At 41.2% G+C, this 27,147-nt stretch overlaps 1 protein-coding gene across 6 annotated transcripts in view; it reads left to right on the top strand.

The window, feature by feature from the left end:
- Positions 1–27,147, top strand: part of LOC117830117 (unconventional myosin-IXb) — a 68,087-nt gene that overhangs the window by 11,955 nt on the left and 28,985 nt on the right. For all 6 annotated transcript variants that reach the window (XM_034708103.1, XM_034708116.1, XM_034708079.1 and 3 more), the window contains 3 exons: positions 12,175–12,385; positions 12,496–12,715; positions 13,236–13,745. In XM_034708103.1, coding sequence (XP_034563994.1) covers positions 12,228–12,385; positions 12,496–12,715; positions 13,236–13,745 — 888 coding nt within the window. In that variant the 5' untranslated portion in view covers positions 12,175–12,227. The remainder of the gene's footprint in view (positions 1–12,174; positions 12,386–12,495; positions 12,716–13,235; positions 13,746–27,147) is intronic.

Here is a 27,147-nt window from a genome sequence, read left to right on the forward strand (position 1 = left end):
ATTACAAGAGGTTTTCTGCTCAAGGCGGTAAAATCAGTCAGTCAGCGTTTGAACACGAACAGTTCTCCAACATAATCCGATCAAAATGAAAGGCGTCTACAGATTGATTACATACATACACATCCCTGTCTTGTTTGTTATTTCACCTTCCTGCCGACTGTAACACTAAAGAAGACCACACCAGTGTCCCCACTTGACATTGTCCGCTGTGTTTGTCCAGCGCTGGTCTAAACAAGTCTATTAGTCCAACATGGCTGAGATGACTGGTCCGGAAAACTATCCGGAATTCCCTGTCACCACCAACCAGCGTGGTATCCCACAACAGCCAATCAGACTTTCAGCAAAGCCTTCTGGGATGCATTAAGGCAGACATGCTATGGCTTAACCAGTCTGATGTATTTCATGTGGATGCTGCTGCTTTGGATCTAAAGTTTCAGCTCATCTCACTGATTGAAAACATGCATTTATTTGCACCATGTGTCATTCCAGTACTAGCCTTTAAGATGAAAGATCCTCAGCACGCTGTAAGGCTGACATTCAAGGCCTGGATCATTTTGAGGAGAATTTGCATGTTTACTGCATTTGCATGTGAGCTTCAGTGTGCTCTGCTGCAGCTCCTTTGACATAGTTAGAGTGGTAAAATTAAGGGGTGGGAATCGAAAACCGGATCCGACTTAGAACCGGTTCCAATTGATCAATTCCATCGGAATTGTACACCTCAAATGTTATCGATTCTTTTGAACGATTAATTTCCCAGCATGACGTCACATCGCGACACGTTCCATTACGTTGCATTACCTCACACACTCTGTGACGCAGAACTCCTGCAACCACGAGGAAACATGGAGAGGAAAAGCGCTTCTTCCACTCCAAATTCGAAGTATTTTCCTCCATACTCCAGGGGCCACGTCCGGTCTCACACGGCCGAAAATGAGGCACCGAGAGCAGGTAAAATACCTCCGCAATGACCCCCGCAGGAAAAGCATTTTTCCTCTCCAAATTCAAAGTATTTTCATCCAAGCTGGAGGGGTCACATCCGGACTTACTTGGCCAAAAATGAGGTCAACCTATTGTTCAGTATGTTCAAGTTGAATATGTTCATGCTCAGACTTGTACAGACATAATTTTGGAAAAAATAAAATTGTTCCTTTTGGTGTGGAAGACTGTGTAGACCTACTGTTTTTCCCCTTCAAAAAAACACTCCGGAATCGTTAGGAGAATTGATAAGGAATTGAATTGATAAGCAGAATCGACAATAGTATTGACATTGATAGAATGTTATCAATTCCCATCCCTAGTAGAAAGTGCTTTAAAATGATATGTATTTTTGCCTTTCTGCTCTGCTCACTCAGATCAGATCGACTGGATGGATGACGGACAAGTTAAAGGGCATTTTGTGTATATTCAAAACATTCTGCTCAGGCTCTGATTTCTGCTGAGTTCCCTTAAGACTGAGATTCTCCTCCACTCAGTGTGGCTCTGCATCTGGACTGAATTAAAGCAGCAGTGCCAAATGTTAGGCGGTGCTGGGGGAGCAGAAGGGGGTGGCCAGCAGGGGGTTTAAGGGGAGGACATCGTAGGGTAGCGTTGGGGGGGCCTGTGAAAGACGGTGGTATGACGGGAGAAATGTAGAGAAAGGGGCACAGCTAAGGAGGCAGTTATAAACACAGCGGTACAGCTGAGACAGACGGGTAGCGAGAAGCGGGGGAGTGGTGCAGGGCTGTACCGGGGGGCCTCTTGGTTTTACTGACCCTCTGTGAAATGCACATAAAATGGGAGTTCATAAAGCTGTGGCTAAAACTAACATTGGATTACCTCAGGCTACAACACCAAAACACTCCGTACAGCCAGAGTGTCAAATTGTTTGAAGGTTGTTCATTGCGTCAATTTGGCTGCAAACACACACTTGATGTCTACCCCTTGCGCTTGCTTTGGACTGATCTGAGCGTGATGTGGGTCATACCTTTCCCTAAGGGATGTCAAATGAGCAGCAGCCCACTTTAGCCTATCAATACCTGACTCAAACACATGATATTTAGAGTGGCAGATCAATGGATTGCTCTGTGATGACCGTGCTCTAATTGATTTGAAATATCCATTGCTGTTCTGCTAAACTCATTGTGACAGACAGCTGGCAAGCTCCAGCTTGATTTTGGTTTGGAAAAACAAGCCGAAGCCGTGATGAATAAAGTCTAAAATGGTGTTGGTTGCTCTTTTGACCTGGGCTTAAATGTATCAGCTGTGATGTCTTTCTCTACAATCCTTCTCTGGAACAGCATGTTGGCCATGAGCTTGGTTTCCATACAGACTGAATAATATCAATAAGTCAAAGACTGGATCCCTGCGGCTCCGCTCTCCTTTATCCTCGTCTTTAGACGAAGGCAGCAGATGCTCCTCAGCTCTGGTTTTATTGTTTGTGGCCGGCCAGCCCAGGAGCTGACTTAAAGACAGGGGGGAGGAGATGAGCTTTTAGTGCCATTTTTTTTCTTCCCTTTTCTCATCATCATAGTTCCCTCTCTCTCTCTCTCTCTGTTTGTATTCTTGAGCCTGGTTGGTTGTCTAGATGAGTTAATTCCCTGATTGAGGTTTTGGTCTCCTATGAAACAAAAGGCCGCGTCTTTGAATGGGACCACATGGCTCAAGAGGGCGGGCTCTGATCCATTCACAGCCATTTCGGGTGCATCTGCACTTCCTTTAGAGCCTCCACTGTGAGCCTGATTTACTGCCAGTCAACAGCAACAGGAGCAATCTCTCTCTGTCTCTCTCTCTGTCTCTCTCTCTCTCTCTCTCTCTCTCTCTCTAACATGCAACTCCTGAGTGCATCTATGAACCTCTGAGAGAGGGCTAACACAAACACACACATATGGGCAGAGAGCCACAGGGAGCACTCACAAACACACACACATACACACACGTAAACAGAGTGAATCTTGCTTGTGTCTCTCATTGTGCCCAGAGGACAATGAAGCCTGTTTTGGCAGAGAGCCAGCCCATCTCATCTCCATTAGGTCATGCACAGAGAGTTGTAGTGGTGATGGATACTTGAGTGGACCCAGCTCCACTTTCCCTGGGGAAAGGAAAGGAGCTCGAACACAGTGACGGAGGCTCATAAATGTATCCTGTAAGGGATGAAGGAGAGACCTGGAAATGCTTAACTCTTTGAAACAAAATGATTTTATTCAACTTCAGCACAGATATTATGACAGTCCATCTCCACATTCCAACACCGCCTTTGGCGGGTCCATCATTGAGAAGCCCATGCACTTTTTAAGAGCACAGAGTAAACTCAGCTTTATTAAAGGGTGCCCGATTTTAACGGATATCAGAATTATATTAACGCTGGCAAACTGATTTGAACAATTCAGCGAATTAAAAAGAAAAGACAAAGCCTTGGAACAAGTTAAAAAGAACAGTATTACTTTGACTGAAGAATCCTTTTTACTCATCTGTAAAAGAACACTTAACTTATTCATCATTTGTGAGTCACATCCAGAAACGTCTCTTTCACAGCACTCCCTCATATGAGGGGGAGTGTAGTCTTGTATTTACTCGTCTCACCTCTTCGAGGGTTGCTCCTTCAGGGCAAAGTGTACGGGCATTCTCGTCACCAACATTTTAGTAGGTAGGTTAACTTAAATGTCAACTTAGTAAATGATACTACGACTCTTCACCCCTCCACAAACCATAAGGAGACAGTGTTGCTGAGTTTAAAAAGCCTATTTCTTCAGTTAGTACAGTAGTTTGTGTTGAACTGAATGTGAAATGTACAGTAGCCTTCTGAGCCCCATTCTGCAGTTATTGTCCTGTGAGTAACTTTTTATGTCCTTTCTAGGATCACCTTGTAGCCCTGACTCATGAGAATGATGCAGAAGCTGGCAGTCACCATATCTCTGGTCCACACACACTCATGACATCATGCTTCCTTTTAGTTTTCCTCTTTGTGGACATGTATGTCTCAGAGAGCGAGCCAGACAGTTCAGGGGAGGCTGGGGGAGTGAGTGAACACAGAGTAATCCAGCCGAAGTTCATTGACCCACTATGTGTCACTGGGTCATCCACTTCCTGCCAGATCACAGAGTCAGCTGCTGGTGTCTCAGCACCGACTGGCTCCTGTGTTAACTCAGAGTGTATGAGTGTGGAAGCTTCTGCCAGTCTTTGGATGTCCAGAGGGATGAGCATTTACTGTTTGTACTGACTAAGAGCGTAACACTCAAAGCTTTGACACATCTCCAACTTAGTGAGATCACAGAAACTACAACAACAGCCATATAAAGGCAAAATATTCATTCTCTCCCTTCACTAATTTGTACTGTAGACTTACCACTCCTCTTCTGTCTTCTTGGGGTGGAGCTCTTCAGTGTTTTGTTGAAGGTGGAAGAAGGGGACAGATTTGGAGCAGGGAAATAGGAGGTCATTAGTAAGACCTGGTTTGCTTGTTCCACCTCTTCCATCTCCAGAGCAAAGTTTGTTTCATGCAGCTATTTTTCCCCTTTTTAGTTTATCATCCTGTGTGTATGCAGAACATTTTGGATTCAGTGATTGTGTCGTGTACACCCCTTGCTCATTTAAGTTGTGCTTCTCAGCTGTGCAGTATTTGATGCTGCAAAACTTTCTTTGTTTACGTTACGTAAATGTTATCTTCATCTACTGTCTGTATTTGTGTCTGTGTGACAGAGAATCAGACACAGCGCCTAAGTCTTAGAAAATGTGATCCAACAAATTAAAAAAAAATTAGGGATGCACAGAAATTCGGCCACCGAAAATTTTCGTCCAAAAATGGCCGAAAAGTGCATTTTCAGTTTTTCGGCAGAAAGACTAATGTCACCGAAACAACACGGCCGAAACAGAATTTCATGATGACCGAAGCAAAAACCGCGTCCAGAACGCGCTTCTCTGGATAAGGGCCAACATGTCTGCATATGCAGCACTAAAGCGTCTTCTAAGCAAAGAGGTTGAGACGGACCACGGAGTGAAAACAATGAAAGGTACACTCTTAGAGTCTGTCAGCACACGTTTCACTGAGATCTATTCGGATCCTCTGCACTTCATTGCGACTGTACTTGATCCGTGTTATAAAGATCATTACTTGGATGTGGGAATAAAGCAGCGTGCACGACAAATGATCCAGGCCGCGATGGATGTGGAGATCCCGCTTGGAGACGGAGAAGTGCTCAGTGCAGGAAGGAGAACAGAGCGCGGAAAAAAAGAGCTTGTCTCTCTGAACCAGAGGAGGGGTATGCATGCACCCTCGTTTTTTTTTTAACGTTTCTGTCTATAACTTTGAGCTCTTTTAACCCAGTGTGTTCAAACTGCTATACAAACTAGCTGCAACTAAACTGAGCATGTGCAGAGTGAATCAGGTGATTCCTAACTTGTTCCTGATTCAAGTGTTACAACTGACCCGTGCTACAACTGTCCCCCGCCTCCCTACTAATAATTGGCATAATACATTTTCAGTGTTTCCGTTTTCGGCCTTGGTTTCCTCATTTTCGGTTTTCAGTTTGGGCCAAGAAATTTCATTTTGGTGCATCCCTAAAAAAAATCTATGAACATTATTTTTGAATCAGTCATGTTCCTGGCTGTTAGAGTCTCAACTTGTTCGTTGTAATGTTACAGTGTATGTCAGTCCTTTACTACCTTACCAATAAATGCACAGTTGAATAGATTGTAACACAACCTACTGGGTAATAAGGGGTTAGGTGAGCTGAGTCTAATGAAGATGAGTGGTACCGCCTTTAAAGAAAAAGGTCTGCTTTAAAGAGCTTGTTAGTTGTTAAACCCTCTTCCTGCCCCACCATAAGCAGCTAAAGAGCTCCTCTCTCCCCTCAGTAGTGGTCTCTCGCTCTAGAGTCTCTCAACAACCACCAGTAAGCAGCTAAAGTGCCAGGCTAAGCCTACGTAAAGCAGACAACCCTGGGTCTTATCTTAGGAATGCTGGGCATCCTTACAGAGGATCTCCTCCACAGGGAGGAAGCTGCATTATCACAAAGCCTCCATCTCCTTTGATTGTCCCCTGGGACTTCTCTCTTTACTGTCTCATTTTTAGATGTTTACTTTTTGCTCTCTCTTTCTCTCTTGCTCTGACTCACTCTTTTTTTTTTTTTTACCTTGTCTATCATGATCTTTTGTTTATTCTTACTCTGTCTGCTATAAAATACCAACACATGGATTCTGCAGCTTTGTGTGAGCTCTTTTGAAGTTACTTTTGAGAGCAGCCCAGGACTTAAAGTGACAGATTTAAGCCAGACAGGGCCCATGATGGAGGATAAGTTGATGCTGTCTTTTGTGGTCTCTGCATGCAGTTTTGCATGCCTTGCCATTTCACTGGCTTGCATGTTTTTGGGACTGTGGTCAGCTAGTCTGGCAAAGGAACAAGCTCATGACTCTCAAATGCTTTATTTTCCCTCTAATTCTCTGCTTTGACCTGAATGCTTCCAAAGTTGGTGTTTGTTAGTTCATATTTCATCCATCGTTTGATGTTGATCTGTATCCTTTTTGCAAGTGTAAGAATACACATACAAGTATGTACAAGCAAGACTTTAAACAAGCTGATCATGCCAGCTGGTAGATAAGCAATACTAACATGGGGTTGGTTTCAGTCTCCTTCATTAGAACTATTGATTCATTTTAGAGATGTAGTTTAAGGTGTACTTCTTTAAAACAGGAGATAACAGAACAGTATCTTTACTGTCACTACACAACCAGAAATGAGCCGTCCTCTTATATGAGCTGAACAAGTCATTTGTAAATACTTAGCACATTGTCTGTATGTATTATTCAAAGTGACTTCAAAGAACACATGACCACAATTGCTTATTGATTGAAGACAAACCTTTTAGAGGAGGAATAGAGAACTTGATTTCGTATTGCATGCTGAACTCTGTGACTCTTTTTTTCCTCCGCCTTCTTTTTACAGGGCTGTATCTCTCACACTATGACATTATTTTTCAGTTTGAGAAAATAAACTGTCTCTGCCTAAATGATAAAAGTGATAAAGTACAGAATGCTGTGCCTGCAGGACTCAGCCCCAAGATCGGGTTACTAAAGCAGTGCAGTTTTCCTGCCACACAGTGATTTGAACCAGGTTTGTGTTTCCCCATGGGAGACTTGCAGTTTACACCGCATGCATTACTGATGCAAAGAAATGCTACGTGATCCATCATTACACCAAACCTTGCCCAGATGCTCTCCATCTGCTTCATACTCAAATATATATCGCTATTCTGCTTTCATTTTAGATAGAGACGGCCTTAACCGGGATCAAATTCCTTTTTGACTTTGGTCAGGCGGGATGTAACCATAGACTGTATAAAATATGGACGTAGTATCAATAACGTCACCCATCTTTGTCTGAAGCGCTGTTTTGAGGCCAATCGTCGGTGGCAGCCATATTGCTGCTGTCGAGCCAGTGTGACATAAAGAGGCGGGCTTTGAGCCTCCTAGCCAACAGCTACAGTGTTCCCGACTGTCAATCAAGTCAGCTGTCCCTCTCATTGGAGGACTCGTAATCTCAATATCTCCGAAATTGCCACATTAGAAAAAAATTCACCCCCCGTACAGTGTTTGCCGATCGAGAAATGAGCTATCCAGACTACACAAGTCTTTTGTACCAGGCTGTAAACATGTTTATTTCTGCTGTAAATATCGTCTTTTTTTAATTGGTTTGTATGTGGTTTCCGGTACTTCCGGAGCCAGCCTCAAGTGGATCCCTGATGAACTGCAGTTTTTAGCACTTCTGCATCCTATTTTTAGACCGGAGGTTGCCGCTTGGATGTAACACTGAATCTGGCCTAAAATACCTCGGCATTGCTTCAAAAAGTTCCCTTTAAATGCAATATGTTGACCAGGCTTCTCCTCAACTCTGATGATGTCAAGCTGTCATCAAGTCAGTCTGGCAAAGACACCACAACAACTGACACCGTCAGTAGTTTGGGTGTGGGGTGAAGTGAGCTTGCAGCTGTACGCATGATTGTACAATGATTTGGGTGCTAATTACAGAGGAGTGTTATCCCTACATGATTTTGTACCGCCACTAACTACTGTACGGTAGATTCATGCGGTGCAGAAAACTGCAAACTCATGCCTGGATGAACCCAACTGGAGTCCTCCCTCTCTGTGCAGGCTGCAGATACATGTGCCGTGTGTTCATAGATTAGTTACAGATTGGAACTTAAAGTTAAGTTTAATTTAAACAAGAAAGTTGGGCACGGAATGGGTGATGTCACTAGAAATTAAGCATGTCCAGACACTACTCAAAAAACACAATGTGAACATGTCTGAAAAATCTCTGCCTGTGTAAAAGGCTCTTTTAATTGGAGCTTAGCTACTTAAATTTTTTTAGTGTATGTACAAAACACTCATCAGTAGCTGTTGTGTTCCCTCCAGTGAATGGGGATCAGCACCATTCCTGTGTGGAGGAGCTACATAGAAGCTAAGCTGAACTATGTATGACTGTGCACACATAGTTTACACAACAAAACCTGTGAAGAGGAAGTCATACTCAAGGAGAGGTCAACGTTAGGCAATTACATTCCAAATGCAGTAATGCATACTCCTGAACTGATGTTTTTTTACGAGTCTTTTTAGGTGGCTAGATGCAAGATTCTGTCCAAAGCCATACATAATTTAGCTTCAGTACTCCAGCTTGTAGATGTCCATCTGTGAGTGAATGGTATGAATGGGTGAATGCGACGACTCAACGAGTAGTATGTAAAAGCGCTTTGAGTGGTCAGACAGACTAGAAAAGCACTATATAAGTACAAGTCCATTTACCATTTACCATTTACCATCTGCTGTATGAATTGTACCTATTGCTAAGTACTAGGGATGTACCAAAACCAAATCTCACAATTCAACAATACCTTGTTATTTAGTCAACTGTACAATATTTATGCAATATTAAAAAAATAAAAGACGAATGAGGACAATGTATAAAATGCTATTTACTAAATGATTGAATATTGAGTCAGGGTATGAGATGGGTCAAATCAAATTATCTAAAAGCACCCGGCAACCTCCGGTCTCAAACTATGAAGCCCATGCAGAAGTGTTATAAACTGCAATTCATCGATAATCTGCTGGAGGCTGGCTGCAGAAACACCGCAAACCACAGACACCAATTTAAAAAAGATGATCTTTACAGCATTAATAAACATGTTTACAGCCTGGTTCAAAAAACGGCTTGGCTCTAGGTAGCTAATTTCTGTATCGGCACACACTGTACGGGGGGTAAACATTTTTCTAACACGAAGGTTCAGAAGATATTAAGATTACAAGTTTTTGCCCAAATAAGGACATGACTGACTTAACTCCTGGACAGGAACACATAGCTTTTGGCTAGGAGGCTCAAACTCCGCCTCTTTAGGTCACACTCTGCCTGGTAGAGTTCCGCATTTCCAATATGCCTGCTGCCGTCGATTAGCTTCCAAACAGCGCTCAGGAACAGATGGGTGACATCACGGATACTACATCCATTATTTACAGTCTATGCCTAAAAGTCCCTTTTATAAACTGAAATAATTGCACCACCTGCATCATCCAAGTTTTAAGTAGTATGTATATTTTTGTATTCATTTTGTTTGCAAGCAATTGTCATAAATAAATATGCAGTTTTAAGTAATAAGTATTTTTCCTCTTTTGCACAAGAAATGAATATTACATAACAAATGTAATAAGAGTATCACCATAATACTGTATGCTTATTCCAATACAGAATTGATGATCTCTGCAACTAGGTTTGCAGGAAAAAAATATTGGTATCGGTATCGGTAATCAGTTAAGTGAGTTGTACAATATCGGCATATCGGATATCGGCAAAAAATCCAAGATCGTGTATCCCTAGTACTATTTCATCTCTATGTACCCCATACTGTTTAGCATATTAATACCCCTAATATCCTCTATCTAAGTAGTAATGGCAAATACCTGGGAGATTAAATAGTCAGGTGCTTTAGTGGGCTGAAAGTATGCACATTCTTTTATAGCTAAAAACCACATCAGCTGTTTTGACTGATAATTAGGCCTTCCAAAAATTCACTAACATTTTTGTTTGGTTTGAAATGTATCATGAAAACCATGATCCTCATGAACTGACAGTCAGATCACACAGCTCTCTAATAATCTTTTTTTTATGCTATGGATGCCTTTCATCTAATCACTGGAAGGTTTGTCCTGCTCTCTTAGTTTATTGTATTTTACTTCATTAAGAAATCTTGATAGAGAGACAGGGCAGCTTAACTCAGTCAGGAAATCAGTAATATCCGCAGCAGGGACAGAACAGACCTCTATTTAAGTATTCACTTACTGGTCTTCTTCCCGCTCTGTGATGTTGTAAGACCTTGCGTGTTGGGACTCTGCCAGACAGAGAAAATTGACTTAAATCCAGGAATGGAGGAATGAGTTGTTGTGGTAAAAAGTTGCCTAACACTTACTGTGCTCTACGTCATACCCCACTGTAGGTGTGTTGTGAGAGTGAATAATGTGCAGTCATTACACAATTTGTGGTTTACCATGAGAGCTCTCTGTTTGTATGTCTTGTTGCTATCATTGAGCGGAAGGGTTGTATTTCTGTGCAGCATCTGCAAACTTATGGTAAACTTTCAGAGGCAAATCTATTTACGTCTGATGTGAAGATTCACTGCAGTGTTGTTAGATTCAAGTTTTTAACCACAACTGATGCACACGTGCGTCCTGTACCAAACATGCTTTCTAAAGCAATAGGGAATTTCCTTCTTTTTATTTGGTTAGAATGGAAGTTAAATTTAATAAGAACTTTTTTGATGACTCAAGTGTATTTTTAGATGTAAGAAAAACCACAAAGAAGAAATGAGTTTCATATGGTCCATTTCACCCAAAACTCGCTCTCATACAGAGATCTTGGAGTTTGATTTAAGCTGAGTTCTTTTTTTCTTTGTTGTGTTGGTACTTTTTCCATTTCTTTCATTTTTTAAAATTAGATTTCCTTTTGTAGTACTATTTTCTGTTTTTGCATCAGTTGACAAATTAGTTATTTTAATAGTTTTATATTCCCTTTAGCTTACTGGAAAGTTGAAATGTGGTGGAATGAGGGATGTCCTTAGTTCTGTGTTAATCTTTTTAAATAATATTTTGGTCCATACTGTACGTATCCTTTGCAGCCTTTTGATTTTGTTTGCTGTTATTAACAATACGGTTTTGGGGCACCAATTTAGCCTGGATGTTAAAGCACATGCTCTGTAAACAGAGGTTATAGTCCTCAATGTGCATGCACAATGCACAAGTCTACAGACCTGAATGTATAACATTTACAACAACAGATTTAGACGAGCCTGTTTCCTTTGACAAAAAGAATAATTGGCAGGTAGAGATGTCTCATTGATTGCTGCAGAGTCATGCGGTTATGGCCCAGCCCAGTAGGAATTTTTATTTCAACCGTTAACACTTCACACTTAACTGTTATAGAAGCGTTATTGTGGTCTCGATTTCTTACCTTATAGTGTCTGACATCTCCCCCTTCTCATACATGTAAAACACTACAGTGGAAGTCTTTCAGTTTGAAGGAATTTATTTTGCTTTGGGTATTTTTTTATTGGAAATGATGCAGAGTATACATATATTTTAATAATAACACACTAACTAGAGAAAGAAAGTGGGTAGCCTAAACGGACACAAGCCTAACAAATACTCTGTTGATAATATAAAAGGATGTATCCTTTCAAAAAGTTGACCTGTATTGGCTTCTTTCCTAAGCCAATCAAACAGTTTTGTACTGAGTGTAAAATCTACGAAGTCACATATCAAAGATAAGCTTCCCCTGTGTTTTTTTTTTACTCTATTTGACAAAATAAATGTTTAGTTTGTATTGCTCAGAGCTGTAATGATGCTGTAATCTATTAAGGCTGATAGAAAGCAAACGTGCTTTGTATAAGAAAACCTACTGAGCTGCGTTTGTAGTGGCATTAAACTAGTCCTAAGACTTTATTGGAATATGATGGCTAATCCCTTCCAGATAGTCAGAAGTCTCTTTTTCCACATAAATGTTAAAACTGCTCAGGGCTTTTTACTGTGACCTCATGAAGCCTCCTTTTGTTGTGATCTAGTGTTGATACGGGCATTAATGAACTGATTCTATCCTTAGTGTGGATGCATCCAAGATAACATCACTTTCACTGATCAACCAACCTTTTTAATTTTCAGGTGCTGTGTGGTGAGTGGGTGAGGCATGCTGAGGCCACTCCCCCTGGCCCAGGATGAGTGTCAGAGATGGCGCTGCCACCATGGCAACGAACGCAGGTGGAGGAGGGGGGGGAAGTGGGCCAGCTAGCCCGAATGATAACGATGACCGCTCATACCTACTCCAGATCTACCCACGGTTGGCTGCCCAATCCTCCACCTGCTGCACCCTTAGGTGAGCTTACCACAGTAATGCAGTTAGAACATGAATGCTTAGCCAAGATGTTTCTAAAGTGGTTTGAATGTATCAATCATAGAAGTTATTCCCTTCTATCAACTTATCAGGGTGCAAAAGGATGCAACAGCAGCGTCTGTGATCTCAGATGCTGCCACGGCGCTGGGGCTGGACCCTGGTCGCATGTATGTGCTGGCAGAGGTGAAGGAATGTGGCGGGGAAGAGTGGGTGCTAGAGGCAGGAGACCTACCAGCACAGAGGTTTCTGCTGTGGCCTCGCAAAGCCCAGGAGCAGCATCCTCAGAGCCTCGGATTTTATTTCCTACTACAGGTAGAGTCAAAAGTTCACTTTGTAGTCAAACGTGGGGGATGTGGACCATTGTGAATAGACACTGTCTTAGTATTGCTGGGACAAAAAAGCTGTTGACACCTAACCCTAATAAATTAACTTCTTAAATTAAGGCAGAATATAACATATTTTCCACCTGTGAAATCAATGCCATTTAGAGTTCATAAAAGCTTACAAAGTTCAAGTTAGCGATAGACTGTTTAATTGCTTGGTTGATTTACCATCTCAAACATGTTAATGGCTAAGATAACCATGTATATAAGATTGTAATATGCATGGAATAATGGAATGATTCCCATGTGTTATCATTCAATTTTTGTACTTTATCAAAAATGCTAAAATAAACAACAATACCATGAAATTGGCATTATATATTATATATTGTAAGCCGTTAAAAAAACACAATAATGGTCCACCACTAGCTCAAGTTCAAACTCTTTGTCTCATTTCATCAGTGAGCTTCTGAGCTAGTTCAACCTTTGGTCCAATTTTCTTTTTCCAGGAGAGGAACCATGATGGGTCAATCCATTATGTTCACCTCCCATCTATGTCTAAGGACCAGGAGGCGCAGCGGTTAGCCGCCAGGGGTTTCCTTCCCCCTCCACAGGATGACTTTGCAGACCTCTGCAACCTTCCCGTCCTCAATGAGGACAGCATATTAAACAACCTGCGCACACGCTTTTACAAGAAAAAGATCTACACCTATGCAGGCAGCATCCTCATCGCCATCAACCCCTTCAAGTTCCTGCCCATCTACAACCCTAAGTACGTCAAGATGTATGAGAACCACCAGCTGGGCAAACTGGAGCCTCACATTTTTGCAATCGCAGATGTAGCATACTACGCTATGCTCAGGAAGAGGGTCAACCAGTGCATTGTGATCTCTGGTGAAAGTGGCTCAGGAAAGACCCAGAGTACCAATTTCCTGATCCACTGTCTTACTGCACTCAGCCAGAAGGGCTATGCCAGTGGTGTGGAGAGGACCATACTTGGAGCCGGACCAGTCCTGGAGGTAGGATGTCTTTAAGTGTGACAGTTCTGTTTTTTGTTTGTTTGGCTGTTTTCAAAACGGCCTGCTACATACTACCAACTAATGTAGTAGGCAGTAGGTACTGCCTACTACATACTGCGTTTGAATTTAGTATGTAGTATGACTGTTCTGTTCGATCTGTGTTGTAGTACGCTGAGCCAGACATCACTGAATTTCCGGTTTCGGAAAGCGGAAGTAAACAACGGCCAAGCTGACAGAGAAACTACTTCTTTAGCATCACTTATGATTTAAAAAGTTAGGAAGTGATTTATGTGGAATTTAATAATTTTCAGAGCACCTTAAAAACGGAGTGCCCCCATCAAAAAAAAGAAGAGAAAAGAAAAAGCAGAACTAGCGCTGTGAATTGTGGGAAACGGTACGCTAGTAAGACTGGTCCGATGCGTACTGTGACATAGGCAGCTTCGAAAACAGCCTTTGTTTATGTATACTCCACCAGTTACTGAAGACAAAGAGTTACTCCAAGATAAGTTATCCTCCGTGGTTGGAGAAGCTGCTTAATGCTTGTGCACAGATAGGAGATAAAGCCTGCAGTTTGGTGTTTATCTTTCTTATGGCAAAACAAAAAATGGAAATTAAGATGGTTGATTCTATAGTGAGCCTCTTTGTTGCTTATCACCTTCAAGCTTCTTGTCTGTCTTAGTCACGTGGAAATCATATTCTTTTTCAGATGCGTCACTTAAAGTAAATCCCATTCTGAGCAGGCTTCTGCAAGGTGTTATATGGAATGCTGATATGATGAAGTCATATCAAACGGGGGCAGTGCTTCATCAAATGTGACTCATCACACTTGCATGGCATGATATAGCACATACACACAAAGCCAACGAACACAATGGACTGATATTTTGAGATAATTTTATGGGACAAAAAGTGTTTCTAGCTCATGAATGACAGAATACCCTCTGAAAGTATCAGATCACATGCAGCACTGAGGAAATGTATTTTCAGGCTGTGACTTTATGCGTGGGCTGAGCTTAAAAAAGCATATGGTAGTCCGAGTTGGACTTAAACATATGACGATTTCTACCAAGAAAGAAGAAATGAAATAGAGAATGGGAAGTTGCTTTGTTAACCCTTCATGAGGCCCCTTGTTTGTGAAATTGCTGTTGTATAGTTGACAAGTTCAGACTATGTTCTTTTTCCTTTTTCCTTTATTAAAACCTCTGATGTTTCTGGTTTTGTTTAACATATGCAAGTTGTGCATAATTGATTGTGTAGCATCATGGGTTTTGTTTAAGTGTAAAATTGAGAACAATATGACTTTAATTCACTGGTATTTTTTGTTGTTGTTTCGGTCAGGTGACTGTGCTCTTCTTCCTGCTTTGCTGTCTGAGAAATGAGTTGCTTGCGCTGACTTGCTTTGTGCAACCACTGCCAAGACAACATGAACTGAAACTCCAGCCAAACTAACACATGAAGTTATAAATATGTAGGTTCGACTCTTTAGATCCTTGCAGCGTTGAACATTTGTTATAGTTAAGATGGTTGTGCTCATGTTGCACAGGGCTCAGGCCTGACTTTGGCCCAACAGACTGACTAGCAGTCTGCCAAATGATACATATGGACTCTGGACGGCAAAGAGTGCTCTCCTGATTAATGACAATAAGTAGGAAGGCAGAGCTGAAAACACAGAGGACACACATTTTTCTTTCTTTTCCTTGATCATTTACAGATTGAATGGTAATCAAACAAAGACAACTTCACTTTATTCATTTTCTGAGCAGACTTTGCTGTTGTTTTTCAGTCTGCTATAAAAAAGTGAAGGTAAAGACTTTGTATTTCCACAGACATTTTGAGGCTTCTCTATGGTGGCCCTAAAATGCAAAACACTACGGCAAATCAGAAAGCACTACGGCAAATCAGAAAACACTACAGCAAATCAGAAAACACTACAGCAAATCAGAAAACACTACAGCAAATCAGAAAACACTACAGCAAATCAGAAAACACTACAGCAAATCAGAAAACACTACAGCAAATCAGAAAGTACACTACGGCAAATCAGAAAACACTACAGCAAATCAGAAAGTACACTACGGCGACCTTCTGGGTCAAAGGATGTACGAGCCCAATCAGCGACGAGTCATGTCCCCTGAGGGTACCCACTTCTTCCGGTTTGGTTAATGTTGTAGTGTTTTCTGAGTTGCCGTAGTGTTTTCTGATTTGTCGTAGTGTTTTCTGAATTGCCGTAGTGTTTTCTGATTTGCTGTTTTGATTTGCACTTCAGGGCCACCGCACTTCTCTTTGTCAGGTTGCTCACGTTAGGTTGCAGACAGTGACGTCGGTAGTTCTCTTTGTTTTGGTGATGAAGAAGCCACATACATATCCACGGAGACAAGTAGACATCTGTTAGCTTTTACACTGTTTAACAAAAAAGGTTGCATCATGCAAGGTAAGTTATTACAGTGCATGAGTTTAGCTCTACGTGGCAAAGAATAGAGTTTACTTCATTTTGTGTATTTTTCATCCCTGTAATGAGAAACGGGATCAAATCTTCTCTCACATATGGAAGGATTTAGCCCTGGTCAGACCTTATTACCGTGAAGGGTTATTTCTGTGAAGTTATTTTTCACCCACTCTCCTGCTCTTTCGTAAGCACTAAGAAAACTAAAATGTACATTTTTGTGTGGTGTGTACAGGGTGGCCTTAAAGTGTGAGACCCTTGGCTTAATTATGTTTAAAAAAGTGACTTCTGTCAGCAGCGTATGCTTGTGATTTAAAGCAGGGGTTCACAACTTTTTAGCCCGTGACCCCCAAAATATAGTTGCCAAAGACTCACAACCCCCACTGTCCCTCAGAGGGATTTAATATGACTTCATTTAGCTGGTCTGCAGAAAATTAGCCTACCTATATGAGCATGTGGCTGTGTTTCCTGTGCCTTTATGAATCAACCTACTGCTACTGATGCTTTTGATAATTAACTGTTCACTAACCCCAAACTTCATCTGGCAAAAAGGAAGGCAGAAAACTCATTACATTATCTATTTTCAAGGTTTTATTTGAAATTGAGCAACTATTTTTTTTTTTTTATATTTTTACTATAATGGGTAAAATGTACTTTTTTATTAGATAATTAAAAAAAAACATTCTAGAAGACATTTCGCGACCCCCCATTTGTGTCTCGCAGCCCCCTAGGGGGTCCCGACCCACACTTTGGGAACCCCTGATTTAAAGTGTAAGGGAGAAAAAGGACATTAGAAAAGGTAAAGTAAAGTTCTGCCTTGAGCTGTAGGGAATTGGAACCCCCTTATCTCTACACTGAATACCATTTAAGCAAAAAGCAGAAATCTCAATACGTGGTTCCACTCCGCCAAGTATGCCGCTGTTTCATTACACAGTAACAGGGATAAAAATAGACGCTTAACCAGAAAGGCTATATGTGAAATGTGGTAAATTCAAAGTACAAAATGTGACTGAAAAGTGAAAACCATCTAATCTGCTTAACTAAGGTCACTGGAGCTCACGGCACTGAGGAATATAATAAAGCTAAACAGAGAGGATTGCCCAAAAGCTGTTGGTCTGAACCCTAATGGCATGAAAACTGAGGGGGCAGCCACGGTGCATCATCCATCATGTCTCTGCTGTCTCCACGCCCTCTGACTCAGTACTGTAGCCCTCACTCACAAAACTGCTGCTGCCTTCAGATGCATGTGAATAAGTGCAGCGCTGGTCCCTTGATGTGTGTCAGTCTGTCAGAGTCTTTGGTTCCAGACGGCTGAATGAGGGATCAGGGATGCAGAGAGGTAGAGAGATTTTTCCTTCCGTCAGCAAACTTCCGCTCCCTTTGGCATACACGCTGCCACTCTGCTCTTCACTAGCATGATTGCAGTTTGTGTGTTTGTGTGTGTGTTTTAACCCAGTCTAGAGCTGTGGTTGCAGAGGCAGACAGAGAGACGGGTTCGGCCTCTGCTGGCCTGGTCAGAGGAGGAAGAGGAGGTTGTGACGAATCCCTGACCAGGCTGTCAATCACCCTTGCTATTGAACAGCTGTATTAACTGTACTTCCCTCTGGCAGTATTCCCGCATCTAAATTTGCACGTTGCCCACAAAACTCCAAGCAAAAGCAGAGGCAGCTGCTTAAATGTTTTTTCCATGCCATGCAGCTCTCCAAGTTAGTTTATGTTTAAAGATTCTGTTTTGACGACCAGCCTCTGCAGAGCGCTCATAAGATGGCTGACATGAAACAAAAGTGACTTTACAGAGGAAGCAATAACTCCTGAAATTATGTCTCCAGTTTCTCCCCTCTTGAAAAAGTCTCAGTCTTGTGATTCCTTTCAGACAACTTCCAGTTAAGATCATAAAACTATTTTTAGATGTTGCTTAAAATCAAGGAGTTTTTCTTTGACATAGACATATTTATGGGTTGGTTTTTTTTCTCTCTAAAAGCAGATCAAGTTACACCGGTGGAAAATGTATGTGTGTCCTCAAGCTACAGGGGAGGTCTTCAGGCCTGGGTCATGCATTTTGAGGAGATGAGATCATCGTTTGTGGTGCTGGACTCTGCATGTGCGCTGTGTTGCAGGCCCCAACCTGAAGCCATGTGTCCTACTTAAGTTCTTTGTACCACTTTTCTGTGTCCTTCTCCATAATCCCCTTCCTTTCTCTTGAAATAATGCACATACAGGAGCGATTGTCTCTAATACTTACAGCAGTTGAACCAACAAGGCCTCTACCTGTAGAACAGCTCACCCACTCTAAATGAGGATTTCAGTTCTAAACTGGTCGGACTGGTTGGTCCTCTGTTACGTGCTTCTTTTGGTGTTTTTGTTATGTTTATTTTTTCCCTGCTGCTTTGAAGCCTTTTCCTCCTAATAATAGGGCCCTCCTCAGCTGCAGAGAGATAAAGCAACATAGCAGGCGACGAGTTTAGTATGTATTAATCAAAGGCATGTAGGGATCCACAATCAGTGATAATGTTTCCTTCATGTGTTATACATAACTTGGTGTTATCATCCCCATGGAGCTCCATTAAAGCTCTTAAAAATAGAATTTCACAAGCAGACAACTCGGTGATATGTAGCCAAAGAAAAGTGAAATTCTGCCTTACAGGTCTGAAAGAACTCGATTATCACTTGAATAGTTTGTTTCACCGTGATTAAACCTTCTGAGTCTTCTAGAGATAAAAAAAAAAAAGGAACGAAGTACAAATACTTTGTTACCTTACTTAAGTAAACATTTTGGGTATCTATACTTTACTGGAGTAATTAATTTTCAGCCAACTTTTTACTTCTACTCCTTACATTTTCACGCAATTATCTGTATTTTCTACTCCTTACATTTTAAAAATAGCCTCGTTACCAAGGGAGAGGTTCCAGTGTCTGGTGGTGAGGCTTTCAGCAGTGTGACTGCCTCCTGGTGGCTGGCTGCAGTATAGGTCAAAAAATCCGTCGCAGTCAAACTTTAAAAAATAAATACACGTCGTACGAATGTTTCTCACATCCGTATGCTGTGGTGATATGTAGTTAGTATCTGAGTATTTTGTGTTCAAGGCCTCTTTTTCCTGAAAAGTTTCTTTTTCGTTAGTTATTAGAGTTTAAAAAACGGGGTTTTACTTCCGGGTTTCCTTTGATTCACAGCCGCCGTGGACTGAAACTTCAAAGGACACACTGCGTCTTGTGATGTCATGCTGAGGGTGGAGCTTATTACAGTGGCTTCACAGGCTCTGGCTGCACAATGACCGCGCCCAGGAGAGGGATTTTTTGGCTTCAGAACCATAGACTGTATAAAATATGGACGTAGTATCCGTGACGTCACCCATCTGTTCCTGAGAGCTGTTTTGAAGCAAATCGACGGCGGCAGCCATATTGGAAATGCGGAACTCAACCAGGCAGAGTGTGACGTAGTGTGAGCCTCTTAGCCAATGGCTGTGTGTTCCCGACCGGGAGTCACGTCAGTCATGTCCTTATTTGGGCAAAACTCGTAATCCTAATATCTTCTGAACCGTCACGTTAGAAAAAAATTCACTCCCCGTACAGTGTGTGCCATTAGAGAGATTAGCTTCATAGGGCCAAGCCGTTTTTTGAACCAGGCTGTAAACATGTTTATTAATGCTGCAAAGATCGTCTTTTTCCCATTCATATCTATGTAGTTTCCGGTGTTTCTGCAGCCAGCCTCAAGCGGATTCTCGATGTATTGCAGTTTATAGCACTTCCGCATTGGCTTCATCGTTTGAGACCGGAGTTTGCCGCTTGTTCAGAACTGAACAACGGGAAGAGGCGGAGCAACGCTGTCCACTTTTATTTACAGTCTATGCTCGTTACTCTTATTTAATTTTGGCTTGTCATCGTTAAAAAAAAAACACATTTATGCACATTGACAGTCCAATAAAGGCTATTGATAACATGCCTGTGAAGTTTGACTTTTTGCACCATTACAATACTTATAGGCAACTAGTCATCATATCTTCCGCTCCATGAAACACGGTAATGCTCAGTAGTACACATATATGGTTCTTTAATGTATTTGCATTGCACGAAAATGAGTTCATTTTCAATGGGCATAAATGCAGCTGAAACAAGTGCAACCCAAATATTTCAACACTAACATATTAATATAACACTATAGTCATTATGGCCTTTAGAAACATTTTTTTTGGGAGGTGGGGTCGTGCACTTTAGGCCCCTGTGGTGCAGCCTAAGCTTTTGTCCTTAATGGCATTTTTTACCCTTACATTACTTTTGCTTTTATACTTTAAGTAGTTTTGAAACCAGTTCTTTTACACTTTTACTTAAGTAAAAAGCTTGAGTTGATACTTCAACTTCTACAGAAGTCTTTTTAAACCCTAGTATTTATACTTCTACCCGAGTAATGAATGTAAATACTTTTGACACCTCTGTCCACATTAAAAACCTTTTTTCAATGTATGAAATACAGTTTTTGATCAGGAGTGACCCAAGAACACCAGGATTGAAGTCAGAACCATTTTATTCAGACAATTATTTAATGTGTGATAAGAAAACCCTCTTTGAACTAGTCAGTAAGATAAATTATAGCCTTTCAACAAAAGACTAACCTCACAGTCCTTCATTATGTCTCCTCTAAGTCCCCAGCCTCCTTTATGTCAATCCGTCCCACAGCTTCAGACAGGAAGGTCATATCATCCGGAACCCTTTTTGACAGGAAGCAGCTACGACACAGGAAGTAACGGCAGTGGTTCTCTGTGCTGTAAGCTCAGGGCCTTCAGGGGCGTGGATGTACCAAAGTACTATATTGTTGTTCAGGAAGTGCAGAGGAGTAGCTGGCCATTCTCTCTGCTGATCCATTGTTTATCTCTTAGTTATGGGTTGCACCTCTTTATTCCTCGGCTATATTTGGTCAAGCTGGGTGGCATTGTTTTGAGTCTGGGAAAGCTGGCATTACTGAGTTAAAGTTTCTGCGTCATCATGCACACGTGTCATGTGTTACACAGACACAGACACACAGACACACAGACACACAGACACACAGACACACACACATTTTACAAAGCCCTTGCTGTAATCATACCATTTAAAAACATATTAAAAAGCTGAACATGATGTTCCCTACAGGCAAAACACAGCTTACATGTAGCTGTATGCTGCTGGCTGTCCGCTTTAGAATCCATTCACGGTCCTCGGACCTCGCCACAAGCAAAGTTTGATGTGGTACCCATCCAGACATGGGTGGAGCAACCTGAAATTGCTCCAATCTGGTAAAGCACCAGGCCACAAGAGGAGCAAATCTGTGGCTCGAAAACGTCATTCCATTTTTTCCTACAACTTTACCTTTGACATCTTCATTACTTAGATCAAACTTTTCCTCTGCAAAGTCACACTTATATATGGGTTTTGGATGATGTGAGATTCATTTTAAACTACATGACTTTCTTTGTGATTTTGGCAGTTTTTATGTTACTCTGAAACTTGTCAGCACAAACAGAAATACAAAAGTTTCTTTTTATCCACTTATATCAGGAGGCAGTAATCAATTCAATTCAATTTTGCTTTATTGGCATGAACAAAGACGTTATTGCCAAAGCACATGAAATTCATACACATACATTCCATATATATTCATGACATATTATATTCATTACATATTATATATATTACATATTTTATATGCATTAATGAACGATTACCCATACAGCATCTATTATATATATTACATATTCTATACGCATTAATGAACGATTACCCATACAGCATCTCAATGTCCTCACTTGATGCGGTATGCTCATAAAACCTTCATCTAAAATCAAATATTATGGGATGGTGCGTCCCTCAGGCTGTGACAGGCAGACATATATTTAGCAGCCAGAGGAGCTGCTGACCCTTCCCCCAGGAGAACTGACAGTTTCTCTTCTGGGGTTAATGTTGGGAAGTTTAGTACCATTTCAGTAATTTCCCTGTAGTGGGAATCTCTTAGTAAAGAGAACTTGCTACAGTGGAGGAGGAAGTGCATCTCTGTCTCTATGTCCCCTGTAGAGCAGTGAGCACATAGACGCTCCTCTCTGGGCAGCCATGTCTGTCTGTGACTCCCTGTCTCTACAGCTAGCTGGTGGTCACTCAGCCTGTATTTGGTCAGGATACGTCTTTGTTTTGTATCTCTGACACTGTACAGATATTCAGATCATTTATAATCACGGTTTAGGGTCAAATAACAATTCATTCTACTTTGGGTCTTCGTTTGGTTTCGCCAGTGTTCTAAATACAGATCTTTGGAGTGCTTCATGGTGAGTTTAATTTGGTTGTGTTTTGGATCAGTGCTGATTGGAGTCTGGCTCAGTAATCTTCTTCAAAGCGGTTTGTCAAGAGAGTCTTTCCTTGGGGCAACAGCAACTTTGAATTGTCTTTGATGGCAGAGGCAAGCAGATACTTGCATGGTGAAGAACAATGCAAACAATACAGAGGGGCAAAACTTGTGGTGCTCTTTGCTGAATTTAGTGTCATCCACAGGGAATCACTGTAATGTCAAAAATCTGTGTCACCCAATTGTTACTGCAAACAAATTACATGAGAACATGGACAATGCATATAGTAATAACTTTGAAAATAAGACAGTTGGATAAACATTTGAAAGGTTTTAGAATGTACCCTTCATTTTAATGCTGCAGAAGATGTGTAGGTTGGTTGATGACATGGAGGACTGTTGCATAGTTCCTGTTGCCTTTGTAAATTGCAAAAATTATGTTCAGCTGGAGTCAGTTATCTGAAGTGACAACACACTGAATTTATGGTCTTGATGTTGAAATGTCTGTAGGGTCTCCAGTTTTGATAACCTTAATGACGAGGATGCTGTTTTTTGCACTTTATCAGATGAATATTGAAGAAAAAGAAGATTGATGGATTCTGATCTAAAAACTTTACACTCAGATGATTTCTTACTGCTAAGCTACATAATTTTCTCTGGTTGCTTAGGTCAATGTAATGACATTCTTGTACCTTATTGCCCCCCCTTTTCAAGATCAATTTTTAGAGAAAGAGACACAATGAGAGAACAAATGCACTGTATGTCTAAATTAAACTTTTGAATTTAGATGGAATAAAATGTGATCATGTGTTAATGAACCACTGATGGTATCAGTATTTAAATAGCATAAAAATGAAACTAATATGCACTCTCTTGGATGGATGACGCTTCTAGTAATGGGCATGCCTTCAACCCGTTTTTCAGGAACATACTCACACACACATTTTAAGATGTTTTTTCGAGCTTGTCATCTTCAGTCTAAAGAGTCTGTGACACCATATTTCTTGGCTGTTTCACAGAAGTTTAATGTCTCTGCTGATAACTGTTTTCTTAAAAAAGGAATTATTACTCTGGTTAACTTGTCCTACTTTTATGCAACTGTGTTCACCTTGTCTTTTCATCTTTCAACCCCCTTTTTGCACTGTAGCGGCGAGTCTTCACAGACAAGTAGCGCCCTCTGATGTCACAAATGTTGACATTGAATTACTAAACCCCAAATACAAGACAACCCCACTTCTTTCAGATGTATTTCAGTGAAAATAACCCCATCTTACATTCGGGTCAATGCTATACTTGAGATTTCCAAGTATTATTTTTATCCCCTCTACAGCTGGACACAGCATGGCATTTAGCTTAAAGTGAGTGCATGGAAGTGTCTGATTCGCTTTCCAGCCTTGACTAATAATAACAATCATCTATCATTATCACCCATAGCATACTGAAGCAATTACAGATTTCTTTTTTTCTCCCAACCACCACTACCACCACTTTCTTTCCACAACGCTGCCATCCAACACAAGTAAATTTGTTTTCCATTGTAGCTGATTTACTGCCGTGAAGCTGCCATGTGATAACAGGCCTAATTATTTTTATACAATCTAGACTGTGTCTCGGGATTTGTCATTACTGACTGTCGTCTTTGTGTAAATTTGTAAATCATACAGGGCTGCAGCAAACCATTGTTGGCGTCATCATCAAATTGGTTATAACAAAGTGGAAAAAAGTCTGTTAGAGTTTCACTAAGTCCAATAATAATAGAATCATAGTCGTTTTATCCAAAGAACAGTCCAAAACCCCAAAATATCCATCCTCAGATGATTTAGAAACAAGAATAGAACACTTTTGTGACACCAGACAAATCTTTGTTATATTACTCAAGTGACCTATTATTGATCAAACTCTTTATTGATCAACTTATTGACTAATCCCTCAATAGTTTAAGATCTTAAATCTTGCATGAATAATTTGCAGTAGAAAAAGGTCATTGTATTCATGTGCACTGTTGTAACGAAGTGCAAGTGACTTCCCCTAAAACAGAGAGGACTGCCTTATCTTCCGGTGAAAGGAAAGAAGTACAGACTTTGAAATATTATTTCTTTTTGACCTTCACGCTGTAGATTCATGACGTAGTTCAGTTAAACCACATTTACTGGAACATTCACTGTCACTGAATCAGAGCAGTAGCCCCTCGGAGCACCATAAGAATCAATTCTTTGTGAACAGATGAGTTAAGCTGGAGGGGTTTAAGTGTAGTTGGTGGGATATAGAAGAGCCTAGAGGCCAAGCATTGAAGAGAAACTGCATAAAAATCTGGATGTATCACAACATCATGGGATCTCAAATTGTCACGTTTCCTTATCGTTGAAGCTACAGATGCATTATTTATATTGGAAGTGAAGTTTCTGGAGTTATATGAGTGAACACATCATTGTACCAGTTTGATGTTTTTTGCATGATTGCATGCCGTTGCCCCTCTGAGAATGTGGGAACTGTCTTTGTGGTGGTTGGACTACTTAGAGTCCTTTTGTGAGTGTATCCACGCTGTAGTGAGGTGTCAGTGTCAGGGCCTTGGCAGCGCCTGTGGAAACGTTTAACTGAAGCTCCTTTGAGTAGTTAGAGGATGCAGCAGTGCCTCAGAGTCATAGCAATAAGTACTCAGACACAAGCACCAGTTCTAGGTTTTTACTGTTTAAACTTTTTTCTTACTATGAGTACAATGCAAAAACAAAACCTGTAAGCTGTGACTAACTTGAGCTTTTATGACTGGGTAAAGGAAAGTTGTTTATGATGAGTTTTGAGCAGATTAGTTGTTTACCACAAACATCTCATCTTTCATAAATCAGATCATTTCCTTTCACAGATTTCTATTTGAGTTTGTGTTTGTGCAAGTTTATACTCAAACTCGACATTCAACATCTTTTTTAACATATGTGATTCATGCCATCTTGGCTCTCCCCGCATGTCGAGACAAACAACTCATAAAATGCACAGCTTTACAGACACTCCCCTGTATGGTGTGTAAGGAGAAGTTTTAGGGGTTTTGAGTGGGTATTTGTGAGGAGGCTGAATGAGGATGTGAGATCTGAGATTTGGCTCTGTTTAAATGGAAATGTATAGGGGAAGAAAACTTCCAGGTTATCCCACTCACCACAGAGAGGAATCAGTTAGGAAGCTTTGTACATCAGGAAATGATCACTGGATAAGCTAACCCAAAACATGCAGTATATACACACTGCAGGTAGCTCAGCCCCCCCATGCATTCTGTGCCTCTTTTTGTGTCTCTTTCTCTTCTTTCAGTCTCCCTTCTTTGTTTTTCTTCCACAAACTCTTAGAAAGAGCCCCCTATTTGGTATGAATGCAGATTACAAAAACGTGGTTTGGCACGCTGTCTGCCTGCTTCCCCATACCTGCTGGGCCATCCAGCCAATCAGATTTTCTGCTCATGGGCAAGTTCGAATACGAAAGATGCTGTGACATGTTTAGCATTCCCTCCGTGGTGCAGTGGCTTGAGCCTCGCTGAGGTTTCCCAGGGTTTTGTGCTCTTGGCTACAAGGTTTGTGTAGTGGGGTTGATCAGGACAGCATTGGGCTCAGTGGGCACCATTGAAGCAAGAACACAGTTTCGCCAAAATACACTTACTTACACTTAAACCTGGAACACAGACTACACCTGAATAAACAATGTTTATTTTTTTACATAATACAGTGGAATTCTGCACACACAACTAAACATTACATAGAATGCTGCCAGTGTGGTGCAGTTGGTTTCTGGTACAAACACACTCATGCATTACTGAAAGAATACGCCCAGTGAGTGCGTGTGTGTGTGAGTGGGAGTCTTGTCTGAGCAAGTCCAGATTTTGACGATAATCGATGATTCCGGTCACGGATAAGAGATAACTGAGTATCTCTTTCGTCATCATTAAAAAGCAACAGTGCTGGGCCCGTATGCACATCCAGCAACTAGCAATGTTTGTACTAATAGTCAAAAAAAATTGATTAGCGGATCATGAGCCAGGTTAACGCCCCAACAAAGCATTACCTTTAATGGTGGTAGACCCCATCATTACAGGTGCTAACGGCAGGATTACCGCACCTGTTAGGCTGTTTAAAGGATGGCGGACATCGTGCTTATGCGTAACCGTTTAAGACGAAATATATGAAGACAACTTTTTTTTCAAAAAGTATGATCCTTGAGGATTGACTTGCGGATATTAGCCGTTTGTTCATTCTATATTCTTGTAATAAAATGTCCATTTCTTCCGCAGAAGTTTTTTCTTGATCTTCTCTCAGTCACACCAGTACTGCTCACCATGTTTATTGTTGTTTATACGTAGTAGGCATGCACAATTCTAATTTGTTGGATAGGGGTTTCCCAGGAGGTTCCCTGGACATATGACGTTTTGCACCAGCCTCGCTTTCATGGCGCAATTAGTTAATTGGCCAATTATTTGCAGTCATGCATGCGGCTAACGCTATGGCCAAATGGCCCGTTCCATATCGGTACGTTAAGACTAATTGTCCCGTTTGTGTAATGCTAGACGTGTATAAGAGCCCAGGACTCTTACTTTCTCCTGGTCCCTAAACTGTTTAACAATCACAACTGGCCTTAAAATGCCTTTGTGCACATGGAAATCGAAGGTGCAGAGAGAG

The sequence above is a fragment of the Notolabrus celidotus genome, chromosome 2 (genome assembly GCF_009762535.1).
Source record: "Notolabrus celidotus isolate fNotCel1 chromosome 2, fNotCel1.pri, whole genome shotgun sequence".
In the NCBI taxonomy this organism is placed as follows: domain Eukaryota; kingdom Metazoa; phylum Chordata; class Actinopteri; order Labriformes; family Labridae; genus Notolabrus; species Notolabrus celidotus.